The 17,500-nt window shown below is 49.0% G+C and overlaps 1 protein-coding gene across 5 annotated transcripts in view; it reads right to left on the bottom strand.

Moving 5' to 3' along the window:
- The window catches only part of plxna3 (plexin A3), a 194,003-nt gene that overhangs the window by 17,343 nt on the left and 159,160 nt on the right, over positions 1-17,500 (bottom strand). For 4 of the 5 annotated variants that reach the window (XR_006840871.1, XR_006840870.1, XM_046364908.1 and 1 more), the window contains 11 exons: positions 16,512-16,702; positions 16,213-16,361; positions 15,725-15,845; positions 14,959-15,095; positions 14,564-14,734; positions 13,234-13,327; positions 12,788-13,027; positions 12,208-12,351; positions 9,514-9,748; positions 7,711-7,859; positions 1,276-1,532 (listed from right to left, as the gene is read on the bottom strand). Coding sequence is in view for 3 of the 5 variants with exons in the window: in XM_046364908.1 (XP_046220864.1) it covers positions 1,276-1,532; positions 7,711-7,859; positions 9,514-9,748; positions 12,208-12,351; positions 12,788-13,027; positions 13,234-13,327; positions 14,564-14,734; positions 14,959-15,095; positions 15,725-15,845; positions 16,213-16,361; positions 16,512-16,702 (1,888 nt within the window). In the remaining 2 variants the exon portion in view is untranslated. The remainder of the gene's footprint in view (positions 1-1,275; positions 1,533-7,710; positions 7,860-9,513; positions 9,749-12,207; positions 12,352-12,787; positions 13,028-13,233; positions 13,328-14,563; positions 14,735-14,958; positions 15,096-15,724; positions 15,846-16,212; positions 16,362-16,511; positions 16,703-17,500) is intronic. The other variant, XM_046364909.1, reaches the window with a different exon arrangement.

The following is a 17,500-nucleotide window of genomic DNA, read 5'->3' as shown; positions in this document are numbered from 1 at the left end:
CAAGTAAGTAATATAATAATAATAATAATAATATATGCCATTTAGCAGACGCTTTTATCCAAAGCGACTTACAGTCATGTGTGCATGTGTGCATACATTCTACGTATGGGTGGTCCCGGGGATCGAACCCACTACCCTGGCGTTACAAGCGCCATGCTCTACCAACTGAGCTACACAGGACCACACAGTAAGTAGCCTTACTGTGTGGCCTAGGGTGGTGTAGTGATCTATACCGCTGCCTAGGATGGTGTAGTGATCTATACCGCTGCCTAGGATGGTGTAGTGATCTATACCGCTGCCTAGGATGGTGTAGTGATCTATACCGCTGCCTAGGGTGGTGTAGTGATCTATACCGCTGCCTAGGATGGTGTAGTGATCTATACCGCTGCCTAGGATGGTGTAGTGATCTATACCGCTGCCTAGGATGGTGTAGTGATCTATACCGCTGCCTAGGATGGTGTACTGATCCTATACTATCGCTGCCTAGGATGGTGTAGTGATCTATACCGCTGCCTAGGATGGTGTAGTGATCTATACCGCTGCCTAGGATGGTGTAGTGATCTATACCGCTGCCTAGGATGGTGTAGTGATCTATACCGCTGCCTAGGATGGTGTAGTGATCTATACCGCTGCCTAGGATGGTGTAGTGATCTATACCGCTGCCTAGGATGGTGTAGTGATCTATACCGCTGCCTAGGATGGTGTAGTGATCTATACCGCTGCCTAGGGTGGTGTAGTGATCTATACCGCTGCCTAGGGTGGTGCAGTGATCTATACCTCTGCAGCATGGGTTTAATATACCTCTGCAGCATGGGTTTAATATACCTCTGCAGCATGGGTTTAATATACCTCTGCAGCACCTCTGCAGCATGGGTTTAATGTACCTCTGCAGCATGGGTTTAATATACCTCTGCAGCATGGGTTTAATATACCTCTGCAACATGGGTTTAATATACCTCTGCAACATGGGTTTAATATACCTCTGCAACATGGGTTTAATATACCTCTGCAACATGGGTTTAATATACCTCTGCACTTGAAGAAGCTTTCAAAGTTCTTGAAAGGCCTTTTGAAGAATCTTTTTGGATATATATTTTGATTTTTTAAACACATTTTTGGTTACTACATGATTCCATATGTGTTATTTCATAGTTTTGATGTCTTCGCTATTATTCTACAATGTAGAAAATAGTACAATTAAAGAAAAACTCTTGAATGAGCTGGTGTTCTAAAACTTTTATACCGGTAGTGTGTATATCTTTAAAGTATCCTCACCGTCGGAGCAGCAGTTTAGGATGGTTGCGATTCTCCAGGTTCTTCTCTATGAGGTCAGCCAGCAACTGTTTGAGTACCACAGTGGCGTACTCCATGCGGCCCTGCAGTGCGGCCATGAGCAGAGAGGCCACATTTCCTCGGTCCCGCATGGAGAAGGACCTCTGGGCCTCCAGGGTATGGATGAAGGTCAGCAGAAACATCTTACTGTGCAGCAGCTGGCTGAACAGACGCAGGGCTTTCTCCACATTGGCCGGGGACTGAGGGACAGGACACAGGAGGAGGAGGGGGATGGGGGACACAGTGGTGGGAATACACACAAGAGGGTCCAAAGGGTTATTAAGTGGGGAGAGGGACAGGGGAGAGGGGAGAAGAGAGGGGAGAGAATAAGGGAGGGGAGAGAGGGAGAGGGGAGAGAATAAGGGAGGGGAGAGAGGGAGAGGGGAGAAGAGAGGGGAGAGAATAAGGGAGGGGAGAGAGGGAGAGGGGAGAAGAGAGGGGAGAGAATAAGGGAGGGAGAGAGGGAGAGGGGAGAAGAGAGGGGAGAGAATAAGGGAGGGGAGAGAGGGAGAGGGGAGAAGAGAGGGGAGAGAATAAGGGAGGGGAGAGAGGGAGAGGGGAGAGAGGGAGAGCGGAGAAGAGAGGGGAGAGAGGGAGAGGGGAGAAGAGAGGGGAGAGAGGGAGAGGGGAGAAGAGAGGAGAGGGGAGAAGAGAGGAGAGGGGAGAAGAGAGGAGGGGAGAGAGGGAGAGGGGAGAAGAGAGGAGAGGGGAGAAGAGAGGAGAGGGGAGAGAGGGAGAGGGGAGAAGAGAGGGAGAAGAGGGAGAGGGGAGAAGAGAGGGAGAGGGGAGAAGAGAGGAGAGGGGAGAGAGGGAGAGGGAGAAGAGAGGAGAGGGGAGAGAGGAGAGAGGGGGAGAGAGGGAGAGGGGAGAAGAGAGAGGGGAGAGAGAGAGGAGAGGGGAGAAGAGAGGGAGAGGGGAGAAGAGAGGGGAGAAGAGAGGGAGAGGGGAGAAGAGAGGGAGAGGGGAGAAGAGAGGAGAGGGGAGAGAGGGAGAGGGAGAAGAGAGGGAGAGAGGGAGAGGGAGAAGAGAGGGGAGAGAGGGAGAGAGGAGAAGAGGGGAGAGAGGGAGAAGGGAGGAGAGAGGGAGAGAGAGAGAGAGGGAGAAATAAGGAGGGGAGAAGAGAGGAGAGGGGAGAAGAGAGGAGAGAGAGAAGAGGGAGGGAGAGAGGGAGAGGGGAGAGAGAGAGGGAGAAGAGAGGAGAGGGAGAGAGAGGGGAGAGAGGGGAGAAGAGAGGGGAGAAGAGAGGAGAGGGGAGAAGAGAGGAGAGGGGAGAAGAGAGGAGAGGGAGGGAGAGGGAGAAGAGAGGAGAGGGGAGAGAGAGGAGAGGGGAGAGAGAGGAGAGAGGAGAGGAGGGGAGAGAGGGAGAGGGGAGAAGAGAGGAGAGGGGAGAAGAGAGGAGAGGGGAGAGAGGGAGAGGGGAGAAGAGAGGGAGAGGGAGAAGAGAGGGGAGAAGAGAGGGAGAGGGAGAAGAGAGGAGAGGGAGAAGAGAGGAGAGGGGGGAAGAGAGGGAGAGGGGAGAAGGGAGAGGGGAGAAGAGAGGAGAGGGGAGAAGAGAGGAGAGGAGAGAGGGAGAGGGGAGAAGAGAGGAGAGGGGAGAGAGGAGAGGGAGAGAGGGAGGGAGAAGAGAGGGAGAGGGGAGAGAGAGGGAGAGAGGGAGGGAGGGAATAAGAGAGGGAGAGAGGGGAGGGAGAGAGGAGAAGAGAGGGAGGGGAGAGAGGGAGAGGGGAGAAGAGAGGGAGGGAGAGAGGGAGAGGGGAGAAGAGATGAGGGGAGAGAGGGAGAGGGGAGAAGAGAGGAGAGGGAGAAGAGAGGGGAGAGAGGGAGAGGGGAGAGAGGAGAAGGAGAGGAGAAATGAGAGAGGAGAAGGGAGAGAGAGAGGGGAGAAGAGAGGGAGGGGAGAGAGGGGAGGGGGAGGGGAGAGAGGAGAGGGAGGAGAGGGGAGATGAGAGGGGAGGGGAGAGAGGGAGAGGGGAGAAGAGAGGGAGGGGAGAGAGGAGAGAGAATAGACGAGAGAGATAGGGAGAGGGAGAGGAGAGAGGAGAGGGGAAATGAGAGAGGAGAAGGGAGAGAAGAGAGGAGAAGGAGAGAGGGGAGAAGAGAGGAGGAGAGAGGGAGAGGGAGAGAGAGAGGAGAGGGGAGAAGAGAGGAGAGGGGAGAGAGGGAGAGGGGAGAAGAGAGGGAGGGGAGAGAGGGAGAGGGGAGAGAGGGAGAGGGGAGAAGAGAGGAGGGAGAGAGGGAGAGGGGAGAAGAGAGGAGAGGGGAGAGAGAGGAGAGGGGAGAGGGAGAGGGAGAAGAGAGGGAGAGGGGAGAAGAGAGGGGAGAGAGGGAGAGGGAGGGAATAAGGGAGGGAGTAGAGAGGGGAGGGGAGAGAGGAGAAGAGAGGGGAGGGGAGAGAGGGAGAGGGGAGAAGAGAGGGAGGGGAGAGAGGGAGAGGGAGAAGAGATGAGGGGAGAGAGGGAGAGGGGAGAAGAGAGGAGAGGGGAGAAGAGAGGGGAGGGGAGGAGAGGGGAGAGGGAGAGGAGAGGAGGAGAGGAGAAAATGAGAGAGGAGAAGGGAGAGAGGAGAGGGGAGAAGAGAGGGAGAGGGGAGAGAGGGAGAGGGAGGGGAGAGAGGAGAGAGGAGTGGGAGAGGGGAGATGAGAGGGGAGGGGAGAGAGGGAGAGGGGAGAAGAGAGGGAGGGGAGAGAGGAGAGAGAATAGACGAGAGAATAGGGGAGGCGAGAGAGGATAGAGGAGAGGGGAAATGAGAGAGGAGAAGGGAGAGAAGAGAGGAGACAGGAGAGGGGGAGAAGAGAGAGGTGGGGAGAGGGGAGAAGAAAGTGTAAAGAGAGAAAGGGAGAGGGGAGAAGAGAGGGAGAGGAAAGAGGGAGAGAGAATAGGGGAGGGAGAGAGAGAGAGAGAGAAAGGGATGAGGGAGAGAAGACAGGAGAGGAAAGAGGGAGAGGGGAGAGATAATAGGGAGGGAGAGAAGAGAGAGGGAGGGGGAGTAAAGAGAAAGGGATGGGGAAAGGGATGGGGAGAGATAATAGGGGAGGGGAGAGAGAAAAGGGATGGGGAGAGAGAAAAGGGATGGGGAGAGAGAAAAGGGATGGGGAGAGAGAAAAGGGATGGGGAGAGAGAAAAGGGATGGGGAGAGAGAGGGGAGGGGAGAGAAAAGGGATGGGAGGGGAGAGAGAGAGAGGAGGGGAGAGAGAAAAGGGATGGGAGAGAGAGGGGAGGGGAGAGAGAAAAGGGATGGGGAGAGAGAGGGGAGGGGAGAGAGAAAGGGATGGGGAGAGATAAAGGGATGGGAGAGAGAAAAAGGGATGGGAGAGAGAGGGGGGAGAGAGAGGGGAGGGGAGAGAGAAAAGGGAGGGGAGAGAGAAAAGGGATGGGAGAGAGAGGGGAGGAGGAGAGAGAAAAGGGATGGTGAGAGAGAGGGAGGGGAGAGAGAAAAGGGATGGGAGAGAGAGGGGGGGGAGAGAGAAAAGGGATGGGAGAGAGGGGAGGGAGGGGAGAGGGAGAAAAGGGATGGGGAGAGAGAAAAGGGATGGGGAGAGAGAAAAGGGATGGGAGAGAGAAAAGGGATGGGAGAGAGAGGAGGGGAGAGAGAGGGGAGGGGAGAGAGAGGATGGAGAGAGAAGGGATGGGAGAGAGAAAAGGGATGGGGAGAGAGAGGGGAGGGGAGAGAGGGGAGGAGAGAGAGGGGAGGGGAGAGAGGGGAGGGGAGAGAGGGGAGGGGAGAGAGAGGGGAGGGGAGAGAGAGGGAGGGGAGAGAGAGGGGAGGGGAGAGAGAGGGAGGGGAGAGAGAGGGAGGGGAGAGAGAGGGGAGGGAGAGAGAGAGAGGAGGGGAGAGAGAGGGGAGGGGAGAGAGAGGGGAGGGGAGAGAGAGAGGAGGGGAGAGAGGAGACAGGAGACGGAGAAATGTGTAAAGAGAAAAAGGGAGAAGGAAAATGATTTGTTATTAGTTTGAGGATTACATGGAGCACCTTAAACGTGGCTGTAGTGTCTTCAAACATTCCTCTATGCTGACTATTTTCAAAACATTTCTGCGGCAGTCTCTAGACAAGTAGTCTATGGAGGGCTGGTGGAGCTCCTGGGTTGACTCAGCCTCAGGTTGAAATGAAAAAGAAATAAGGTTGAGAAAAAATAAAAGAGGTTTCTCTGAAGCTCGGCACTAAGAGAGCTGCTGGCTACGGACTCGTTTTTAAAAACAGGATATATCGCTTTAGTTTTATTCCCTTCTTTTTTTGGCAGTGAGTTACCAAGACAACACAAGTGAACCTCGGGAAAGCATACTTTACTGAGTTACCAAGACAACACAAGTGAACCTCGGGAAAGCATACTTTACTGAGTTACCAAGACAACACAAGTGAACCTCAGGAAAGCATACTTTACTGAGTTACAGTACAACACAAGTGAACCTCGGGAAAGCATACTTTACTGAGTTACCAAGACAACACAAGTGAACCTCAGGAAAGCATACTTTACTGAGTTACAGTACAACACAAGTGAACCTCGGGAAAGCATACTTTACTGAGTTACCAAGACAACACTGGTGAACCTCAGGAAAGCATACTTTACTGAGTTACAGTACAACACAAGTGAACCTCGGGAAAGCATACTTTACTGAGTTACCAAGACAACACAAGTGAACCTCGGGAAAGCATACTTTACTGAGTTACCAAGACAACACAAGTGAACCTCAGGAAAGCATACTTTACTGAGTTACAGTACAACACAAGTGAACCTCGGGAAAGCATACTTTACTGAGTTACCAAGACAACACAAGTGAACCTCGGGAAAGCATACTTTACTGAGTTACAGTACAACACAAGTGAACCGCAGGAAAGCATACTTTACTGAGTTACCAAGACAACACAAGTGAACCTCGGGAAAGCATACTTTACTGAGTTACCAAGACAACACAAGTGAACCTCAGGAAAGCATACTTTACTGAGTTACCAAGACAACACAAGTGAACCTCAGGAAAGCATACTTTACTGAGTTACCAAGACAACACAAGTGAACCTCAGGCAAGCATACTTTACTGAGTTACCAAGACAACACAAGTGAACCTCGGGAAAGCATACTTTACTGAGTTACCAAGACAACACAAGTGAACCTCGGGAAAGCATACTTTACTGAGTTACCAAGACAACACAAGTGAACCTCGGGAAAGCATACTTTACTGAGTTACAGTACAACACAAGTGAACCGCAGGAAAGCATACTTTACTGAGTTACCAAGACAACACTGGTGAACCTCAGGAAAGCATACTTTACTGAGTTACCAAGACAACACTGGTGAACCTCAGGAAAGCATACTTTACTGAGTTACCAAAACAACACAAGTGAACCGCAGGAAAGCATACTTTACTGAGTTACCAAGACAACACAAGTGAACCTCGGGAAAGCATACTTTACTGAGTTACCAAGACAACACAAGTGAACCTCGGGAAAGCATACTTTACTGAGTTACCAAGACAACACAAGTGAACCTCGGGAAAGCATACTTTACTGAGTTACCAAGACAACACAAGTGAACCTCGGGAAAGCATACTTTACTGAGTTACCAAGACAACACAAGTGAACCTCAGGAAAGCATACTTTACTGAGTTACCAAGACAACACAAGTGAACCGCAGGAAAGCATACTTTACTGAGTTACCAAGACAACACAAGTGAACCTCAGGAAAGCATACTTTACTGAGTTACCAAGACAACACAAGTGAACCCCAGGAAAGCATACTTTACTGAGTTACCAAGACAACACTGGTGAACCTCAGGAAAGCATACTTTACTGAGTTACCAAGACAACACAAGTGAACCTCGGTAACTCAGTAAAGTATGCTTTCCTGAGGTTCACTTGTGTTGTCTTTCCTAAGACAACACAAGTGAACCCCAGGAAAGCATACTTTACTGAGTTACCAAGACTACACTGACCTCAGGAAAGCATACAAGTTACCAAGAACCCCAGGAAAGCATACTTTACTGAGTTACCAAGACTACACTGGTGAACCTCAGGAAAGCATACTTTACTGAGTTACCAAGACAACACAAGTGAACCTCAGGAAAGCATACTTTACTGAGTTACCAAGACAACACAAGTGAACCTCAGGAAAGCATACTCTACTGATTTACCAAGACAACACGAGTGAACCTCAGGAAAGCATACTTTACTGAGTTACAGTACAACACAAGTGAACCTCAGGAAAGCATACTTTACTGAGTTACCAAGACAACGCAAGTGAACCTCAGGAAAGCATACTTTACTGAGTTACCAAGACAACGCAAGTGAACCTCAGGAAAGCATACTCTACTGAGTTACCAAGACAACACAAGTGAAGTCAGAAGCACAAGGCAGTGAAGTGAACAAGTACTCTAGTTGAGTTTTCTTACACTTACATCCAGCTCCTTGAGGACGGGGTGTTCCTCGATGCCAGGGAACATGACTCTCATGGTGTAGGTACGGTACTCCAGGAAGGGGATCTTCACTCCGTCCATGTCATTGGTCAGCTCCTGGATGTCTGTCTGTAGCTCAGCGAATGCTATGTTGACAGAAGCATAAGATACAAAAATGGCCATTTTAATCCAATCCCAGAGAAACACAGGAGAAGCACATGGTCAGGAAGAACACAGAAAGGCCATTTTGTGTGGGGGGGGAGCACCTGACAGGATGTGGTTCGACAAAATGACCACAACTGCCCCCCTCTATTGATCGGTTCAAATTAAGTCTGATCGTTTCACTGAATCAACAGTCAGTTACCTCGTCCAGGCGTGTTAGTGTCAAGTCAATACCATAAACTGCCACACTCTGGACTAAATCTGCCCGCTTCTAATAATTTTGAGCCGTGATTGTCGTGACAGCTGGCACAGTATAGGAATACATGGATACATGCTTATAAGACTTGACTGCCCCCTACCGAGTAATGGACAGCATATTTTGGTCATCCTCATACTGTACATCAGGGGTGGGTAATTCCAGTCCTCGAGGGCCTGATTGGTGTCACCGGTTTGCCCCAGCTAACACACCTGACTCCAATAATCACCTAATCATGATCTCCAGTTTAGAATGCAATGTGATTCATCAGCTGTGTTTGCTAGTGATGGAGAAGTGTGAGACCAATCAGGCCCTCGAGGACTGGAGATGGTTGTGGTTGCCTGGTTACCTTCTACAGAGTCAGCGTAGCATCTCAGAAAATATATTGTAAAGAATGTAGAGTGATTGACTCGTACTGTACCTACTATAAGAGCAACACGATAGCAACAACTGTTCAGAGGAGGCCAATGCTGATAACACACTAATCTTCAAAAGCACACGCAGCTCTCTGATAAGAGCATATCAAAATACCCTGCCAGTCAATGTTTCAGCTCACTTCCATGAAGCAATCTTTGCTTGAGGAAAAAGCCATGAGCAGTGCTGGTGTCATTTCAGTGACAGAAATGTATGTGCAAAGAGCATTCAGATGAACCTAGAACTGTTTTTAAATGGCCACGGTGAAAAGGTTATTTTACCTTTATTTTTAATTAAGTCAAACATTATTATTTGCAATGATGGCTTGGCAAATAGGTTAGATAGGATAGGATATGATAGGATAGGAGAGAAATAGGATATGATAGGATATGATAGGAGAGGAGAGGAGAGGAGAGGAGAGGAGAGAAATAGGATATGAGAGGAGAGGAGAGGAGAGGAGAGGAGAGGAGAGGAGAGGAGAGGAGAGGAGAGGAGAGGAGAGGAGAGGAGAGAAATAGGATATGATAGGATATGATAGGAGATACATAAGATATAATAGGAGAGAAATAGGATATGATAGGATATGATAGGAGATACATAAGATATAATAGGAGATACATAAGATATAATAGGATATGATAGGAGATACATAAGATATAATAGGAGATACATAAGATATAATAGGATATGATAGGAGATACATAAGATATAATAGGAGAGAAATAGGATATGATAGGATAGGATAGGAGAGGAGAGGAGAGGAGAGAAATAGGATATGATAGGATAGGATAGGAGACGAGAGGAGAGGAGAGGAGAGGAGAGGAGAGGAGAGAAATAGGATATGATATGATAGGTGAGAAATAGGATATCATAGGGGGGAAAATAGGATATAATAGGAGAGAAATAGGATATGACAGGATAGGAGAGCAATAATAGAAGAAGGAGGTCATAGTGACTGGTGCTCCTACCTTCTTTACACTCCAGGGCCACTCTGGACTCTAGGTTGTCCATCTGCAGCTGCAGGCGTTTCAGGGTGCGGTCAGCATCCCGGGTCTTCCTCTTGTAGGCGATGAGCACGGCGATGATGGCGATGAGAAGCACCCCTCCTCCCGCTCCGATCCCGAAGATGGCCGGTAAGGTAAGGGTGCTGTCGGAGTAGATGTGCAGTGTTCCTGGGGAGTACTCCAAACCGCCCACCATGATCTGGAGGACAAACACATACAACCTTTTATGCGAGTAAAGTGCATGTTGGATAAAAATAATCATGACAGACCTGATGGAAACAGAACGTTTTTCAGGAAACTTTCCAAATGTCGACAAAACAAAATACACACGACAAGGTGGGATCGTTTTGTGTCTGTAAAATTAATTATGTGAGAAATGTCAGTGGAAACGCTTTTATGTGCAAATATTGATATAATATCCATCATATCAAAGTCAACTTGTTGTGTGTTCCTCCCACTACGCATGCCGTTTATTAGGCTACAGATGAACTAAGTTAAGTTACGATGAACTTCACAGGGTGGTGAAAGCGCACGGTTATGAGCTTGACGCTCCTTCCCAATAAATATTGAGGGTCTTATTCTGGTGACATCATCATCCGTGGTCGTCTGCCGTTCGACAAATACAAATGATCTCGCTCTTTTATCCATGATCTCATCATGCAGACGAGACGCGTGCTCAGTGGGAACACTCGTTATATAACACACTGTTTGGGGTGAGAAAACCATCCGTAGAGTCGTAAATGCGATGGAAATCCATTTCACTTGTATTTCTTTCCTTTTCAGTACATAGGGATTTTGACGTGCACTGCAGTCAATTTGATGGAGACATCATATTGTTTTTAGGCAGATGTTTTTATATTCACATGACAATCTGTCGCCAATTGAATGGAAACCTAGCTACTGAGATGGAAGAATTGGGCTCTGTAATATGAAGGGTTTTATTACTACAGTGTGCCTTCAGAAAGCATTCATACCCCTCGACTTATTCCACATTCTGTTGTGTTACAACCTGAATTCAAAATGTAAAAAAATACGCAATGTGGAAAAAGTCAAGTGGTGTGAATGCTTTCTGAAGGCACACTGTATGTAGCTCAGACTCACTGTATGTAGCTCAGACACACTGTATGTAGCTCAGACACACTGTATGTAGCTCAGACACACTGTATGTAGCTCAGACACACTGTATGTAGCTCAGACACACTGTATGTAGCTCAGACACACTGTATGTAGCTCAGACACAATGTATGTAGCTCAGACTCACTGTATGTAGCTCAGACTCACTGTATGTAGCTCAGACTCACTGTATGTAGCTCAGACTCACTGTATGTAGCTCAGACTCACTGTATGTAGCTCAGACTCACTGTATGTAGCTCAGACTCACTGTATGTAGCTCAGACTCACTGTATGTAGCTCAGACTCACTGTATGTAGCTCAGACTCACTGTATGTAGCTCAGACTCAGAGTTACAGTACATGTCCAAACTTTTTAGTTTTGACCCTTGTTCTAACATCTCCTTTTTAAACTTCAGGCCAATTACAGATGACTTCCAACAGGTTTGGCTAACGAGTTTCACCTTTACCTCTCCATTCCCCTCCTGGCTGTGTGCTTTAATTATTGAGTGGTTTAGATGGAAGGGAACAGGGAGAATGCCACTCTGCTGTCTGTGTGTCTGTCCGTCACTGCGTTATGTGTCAGGTCATTAACACAGCTGGCTCAGCCTTCTCACTGTGCCGTGTGTGTCTCCATATCTCCCTGCCCCTGGGAGGGAGATCACTCCACCTCACCCATCACCTCTCTCTCTCCCCCTCTCTTTCATCTCAGCTTTGATTTGTAAATGCTCCCTCCTCTCCACAGTTGACTCTATTGATCGGATTAAATTCAAGTCTGAGCGTTTCACTGAATCAAAAGTCAGTTACGTCGTCCAGGCGTGTTAGTGTCAAGTCAATACCATGAGATCTGGACCTTGGATATAAAAGGTAAACAAGCTGCCACACTCCAGGACTAAATCTACCGACTTCTAATCATTCTGAGCCGTGGTTGTCTTGACAGCTGGCACTGTATAGGAATACATGGATAAATATGTATGACACTTGCAATAATCAGATTGACCAGACTGCCCTCTGCCAATTAAATCACCTGCTCTCGCCAACGGTTGTCTGTCCATAAAAAAAAAGAAAATATTGCATTTCATCAATCCAAGATGATTCTTTTTCACCTCTACTGCTCAAGGCCACAGCTGAAATCATTGTGCACTGAGACGTGTAATAAAGAGAGCTGGTCCTGTTTGGCATTGATGATGCGCCAAAGCTGCGGAGTCAACAGATACTTGGATTACATGGGAAGTTGCTTGAATCAACGGGCCGTCATAATCATAATGAATGATGCCCATTTGACTTTTACATTTGGTGGATTAGCATTCGAGGAACAAACTGCCACACAGCTATTATAGAATTGATTATAGATGTAATTTCTAAGTCAGGCATGTTTCCAAATAGCACAGATAAAAGTGTTTTAACTACATGTCAAATCTATTTAGGGAAGTAACAAGACTGGATTATGGCCAGAGCAGTTTGGCTATGAAAGATATCTCACACGAAGCTATTGTTGACATAAAATACACAAACTACTGTAAACGTTGGGCGGGACATCTGGTCTTACCACGACTCTCTGCTCCCCGGTCAGGTCTGGCGAATCACAGAGCAGCTGAGACTCCGAGACAGTTAACAGACAGGGCGTTTCACCAATCATCACGCTGTAGTTCAACCGGGTGTTGCCCGGAGCAGGGGGAATCAAATTCTTGCCCTGTTTTCAGAAGAAACATGTTGTTTGTTTTGAAAAGAAACATTCCGTTGGACAATAATCACATTTATCAGACGAAAGCACACACACACACACACACACACACACACACACACACACACACACACACACACACACACACACACACACACACACACACACACACACACACACACACACACACACACACACACACACACACACACACACACACACACACACACACAATAACGTGTATGGGTCTTTAGAGTATTATCAATCCTGACTTGTAATTCTATCCTCAGCTCAGGGACTTTGTACATAGATGTGTAGGGAAAGGAAGTTGTCTCTGTACTGGTTCTGTCTCACATGACCTCTCGTGCTTCTCTAGAGCTTCATCCTCCTTCCTCTCAACAGACAAAAGTAACAGAAAAGGAAACCTAACAAGGAATCTACTTACTTTGAGGATAATGGGAGAGCCGGGCTTGACCTCCATTATCCCAGAGTTCCCTAGTGTTTCGAAGGTGGGGTTGGGATAGTAGGTGAAAGGTGTCCCGTTGAGGACGAGCAGCGCAGCCACGTGATCCAGGATAAAGCCGTACTCGTCGGGGTGCAGGCCTGACTCTGGGGCCTGGTGCTTGGTGTAAATTATACCCGGGGCCAGACAGGTCATCACAGAGTCATTCACCACAGTGCACACCTGGACAGGAAGACAAAAGAGGAGGGTCAAACCAGGAACAGGTACGAGACAAACGTCTGTGTAAAACCACAACACTGACAATGTATACAGTAACAAAAGCGTACTGCGTAAGTCCTTGATGCTAGTTGCCATTATACAGGTTAACCATTTATAACAGTCAGAGTGGTACAGTGTAAACATGGAATGTTCATATTGGGAACACTTACATTAGTAGTCTGTATTCCTGCATACTTGGCACGGACTTTGGGCTCCTGGATGGTGAGCAGGTTGGTACCTGTGACGGTGATCAAGGTGCTACCACTGAAACACAAGCAGAAACATGATGGTGGAGAGGTTAAGACGAGAGTTATTGCACACTGGTGACATGGGCAGAGAGGCAACAGGGAGGGAATGAAATAAGAACTTCTGTGTAACAGAGCTGAATTTTAGTGTGTTTGTCTACAGCATGTTGTTTTTATGATTTATCTTACAGTACTGTTGAGATTCAGAAAAAGAGGGAGCCTACAGTCCCCTCAAGGGTCCCATGGATTAGGATGGGACATACATTAGATACATCATCCCCCATACTGTCTATTGTGCTTTAGTGTCATGGTGAAATGGCTACAATGGGACAGTGTGGGCGTCTCGGTGTGGCTTTGAGGCTCATGTTGTAATCTCAGAGTGTTCCTGAGGCATTACAGGCAGTAATGGATGTCTGAGTTTCTCCTCGGGAATCTCCCAGGGCACTGGTCATGCACTGAGAGGTTCCAGCCTGCAGCCTGTTGGCTGAGAGAGGAGGAGAGGAGGGGAGAGGAGGAGTGGGGAGGGTAGGAGGGGGGTGGATAGCAGGGGAGGAGTGAGGAGGGGAGGAATGGGGAGGGGAGGAGGGGAGAGGAGGAGTAGGAGGGGGTGGCTAGCAGGGGAGGAGTGGGGAGGGGAGGAGTGGGGAGGGTAGGAGGGGGTGGCTAGCAGGGGAGGAGTGGGGAGGGGAGGAGTGGGGAGGGGAGAGGAAGAGTAGGGGGTGGCTAGCAGGGGAGGAGTGGGGAGGGGAGGGGAGAGGAGGAGTGGGGAGGGTAGGAGGGGGTGGATAGCAGGGGAGGAGTGAGGAGGGGAGGAGTGGGGAAGGGAGGAGGGGAGAGGAGTAGTAGGGGGGTGGCTAGCAGGGTAGGAGTGGGAGGGGAGGGGAGGGGAGAGGAGGAGTGGGGAGGGTAGGAGAGAAGAGGAGAAAAGGATGGGAGAGGAGGAGTGGGGAGGGTAGGAGGGGGGTGGATAGCAGGGGAGGAGTGAGGAGGGGAGGAGTGGGGAAGGGAGGAGGGGAGAGGAGGAGTAGGGGGGTGGCTAGCAGGGTAGGAGTGGGAGGGGAGGGGAGAGGAGGAGTGGGGAGGGTAGGAGAGAAGAGGAGAAAAGGATGGGAGAGGAGGAGTCGGGAGTTGGGGAGGAGTGGGGAGTGGAGGGGAGGAGAAGAGGGGAGGAGAGGAGAGAAGAGGATGGGAGAGGAGAGGAGGGGAGGAGAAGAGAGAAGAGGAATGGGAGAGGAGAGGAGGTTTGGCTGCTCACTTCACTATACTCCAGCTGGGCTCGATGCTGGAGATGGTGGGGTCCTCTGTGTAGATGTAGCGTGTGTCACTGCTGGTGACCTCAGCTTTGTCGATTAACAATTTGATTGACGCAGGGCCTGAGCCAGACAGGGACGATGGTGTCACACACACTATGTCCCTGTTGGTCCTCCTGTGGCGAGATAGACAGAAGATGTGTTATATTGTGTCACAGAGTTCATTCACTGTCTGAAACAACACTTAAGAAAATGTCATGCTGTCACCCTGTTATGATGCTGTTTTAATTTAACTTAAAAATAGACAGGTAACGTGCACAGGGTGTGATAGAACAGATTACACTACTATACTACCACAGTCCATTCCTTCGAGGTGGGGTCAAGCTGCCTGACTACTCACTTAACAAACAGACACTCCTCCTGGGCGATGAACACCGTGACGGTGCTACCAGCGTCCAGATGATGGCCTGATATCGTCAGCCGGGTCCCCCCGGACACGGGGCCCTTCTCTGGGTGCACATGGTTGAAGCTGGGGGTCTGAGAGAGGGAGGAAACTCACTCTTTACACCCAGCAGCACACAAAACAATTATACAGTTTTTTCTGAAAAGCTACTGTTACAACAAACCGATTGCCATTATATTTCTAGTAATTGCTGCTCACAGACTGCACCCCAGCCGAGCATGTTTTATTATGTATTTTTGTATTCAGCAGCACAGTGACATGAGTAAGACTCTCCTTTTTCCTGTAATTAGCTACATAGTTTCTCGGTGCACATGTATTCATTTGGCTGGGAGCATCTTGGCATCTGCTGGAATTAAACTGCAAGCCTACTATTGATTGGTGGTTTAAGGGCAAGCCCATTCATTTCAGTGAGCTGCTCTGTGCCCAGGCTGAGGAGATAATAGACTGACACCACAGTCCTGTTTCACTGCTGCTTAATGCTCTGTCGGAATAGCTGGGTAATTACTGTATATCACATCGGCCACACTTTCTCGCACAGCACTTTCCTCATCTCTGTATTGCAGCATAAGGCTAGGTAGTTCCCGGGGATACATAGAACCACGACATTTGGGTTTGTATCCCTCCTCCCCGGGGAGAGAACAGACAGACTTTCTGCACAGTCATCGGTCTAGGAAAAGATGGGGTCATGCGAGGTCATACGCACCACGAAGGAGTACGTCTGGGAAGATTGGGTGCGGTACTCTGCACTGCACACCCCGATACACAGCTCCACCGGACCGCCTGGAGAGTGGGGCAGCAGCGCTTCGGCCATGTCACACACAATCCTGAGGAACATACACACATTCAGCTGTCAATCAACGGCTCATTGCTTATAATGTCTAACGTTCAAATGAAATACACTCTTAGAAGAAAAGGTGCTATCTAGAACCTTAAATGGTCCTTCGGCTGTCCCCATATGAGAACCCTTTCAAAAACCGTTTTTGGTTCCAGGTAGAACCATTTTGGGTTCCATGTAGAACCCTTTCTACAAAGCGTTCTACCTGGAACCAAAAAGGGTTCTCCTATGGGGACAGCTGAATAACCCTGTTTTCTAATAGTGTAGAGTTAAGAAACATATGATAAAGTACAGCATCTTTCATCTACCTGAAAACCATTCAAGCGAAATCCTATCGACAAAGGCACCACACTCACCTCTCAGCGCTGATGTACTCGGAGGTCACAGGGTTACAGCGAACCCCAGCCACCTGGACGTGGGCGATCTCCCGCACGTGCAGCCCGAGGTTCTCGCCCTCGATCGTCACCCGCGTGCCCCCCTCTTTGGGCCCCGTCAGCGGGCGGATCTTTCCATGGAAACAGGGTCAAGATCAAGGAAAAGCAATCTCCCCGTGTTCACACACAGCAGAGTGCCTGGGTTCAGCGGCTCTAGGCCACCGACTTAAATGCAACCATACAGAAGTATAAATACACAGCTCTCTGTGCTTCAGCCTCACCTTGGTGATGCGGGGGTGGCTGCAGCGGACGTTGTGCCTGCCGGGGTGCATCCAGTTCTGCTCCGGCGTCTGGCAGTGCTGCCTCAGGAGACACTTCTTGTTGTCCAGGCACCAGCCACACTCAAACGCTGTGCTGGCCTTCAGACACAGGCCACAGCTATCCCTCTGGGCCTCACACTTATATAGCAGGGCTGAGCGCAGACAGACAGACAGACACAGGGACAGACAGACAGATGAACAAACAGGGAGGGTTAACACTGGGCAAAGGTGGAGTCTGAGATAGAGAGGCGAGGGGCGCTGCACTGTGCTGTCTGTTTGTGCTGCATGGCTCACTCCCAGGTCCTGAGCTGTTAATCTCCCTCTATCCTTGGCTCAGCCTCGCACACTGCTCCTATGCACCACCTCAGATGTAAAGGTGAAGACGGTACACAGTTATTGACCAGTTCAGTGGGAGAACATAAAATACTGTGCTGCTAGCCACATGGCTAGCTATCTCCTCTCATCTTCGCGCAGTGCCAATCGCCCAGCAGAGAGATGCTATCTGCCGGCTGACTGTTACGGGTCTTACGAGAGCTACGGGTCTGATCAAACCAGTGAGATAAAACACTTTTAAGAGAAGTATTGACAACCCTGCTTGTCCTTGACTTGCAGTGATATAAGGTGTCTTGATACAAAACATGGTACATTTAGTTCTGTGACTTTAACGCCCACAAAAAAGTTAGAAAATGTTACAGTTTTGAAGACAATAAGAAAATAACTGCAAAGGCTTAATCCACATTTGCGACTGAATTATACCACTGAATAAGATTGACTGTGGAAGCCATAGCCCCAAGCACTGTACATGAAGTGGACTTAACACTAGAGGACTCAGCGAGGGATGACAACATATTTGACCAGCCAGAAGCCTCAGGCAACACACCGGTGAGGCTGTTATGTCCCTGTTGTGTCCCTGTTGTGTCCCTGTTGTGTCCATGTTGTGTCCCTGTTGT

This window comes from Oncorhynchus gorbuscha, linkage group LG10 (assembly GCF_021184085.1).
Source record: "Oncorhynchus gorbuscha isolate QuinsamMale2020 ecotype Even-year linkage group LG10, OgorEven_v1.0, whole genome shotgun sequence".
Lineage (NCBI taxonomy): Eukaryota > Metazoa > Chordata > Actinopteri > Salmoniformes > Salmonidae > Oncorhynchus > Oncorhynchus gorbuscha.
The sequence above is the reverse complement of the archived record's forward strand: the minus strand, read 5'-3'. Positions and strand labels throughout refer to the sequence as shown.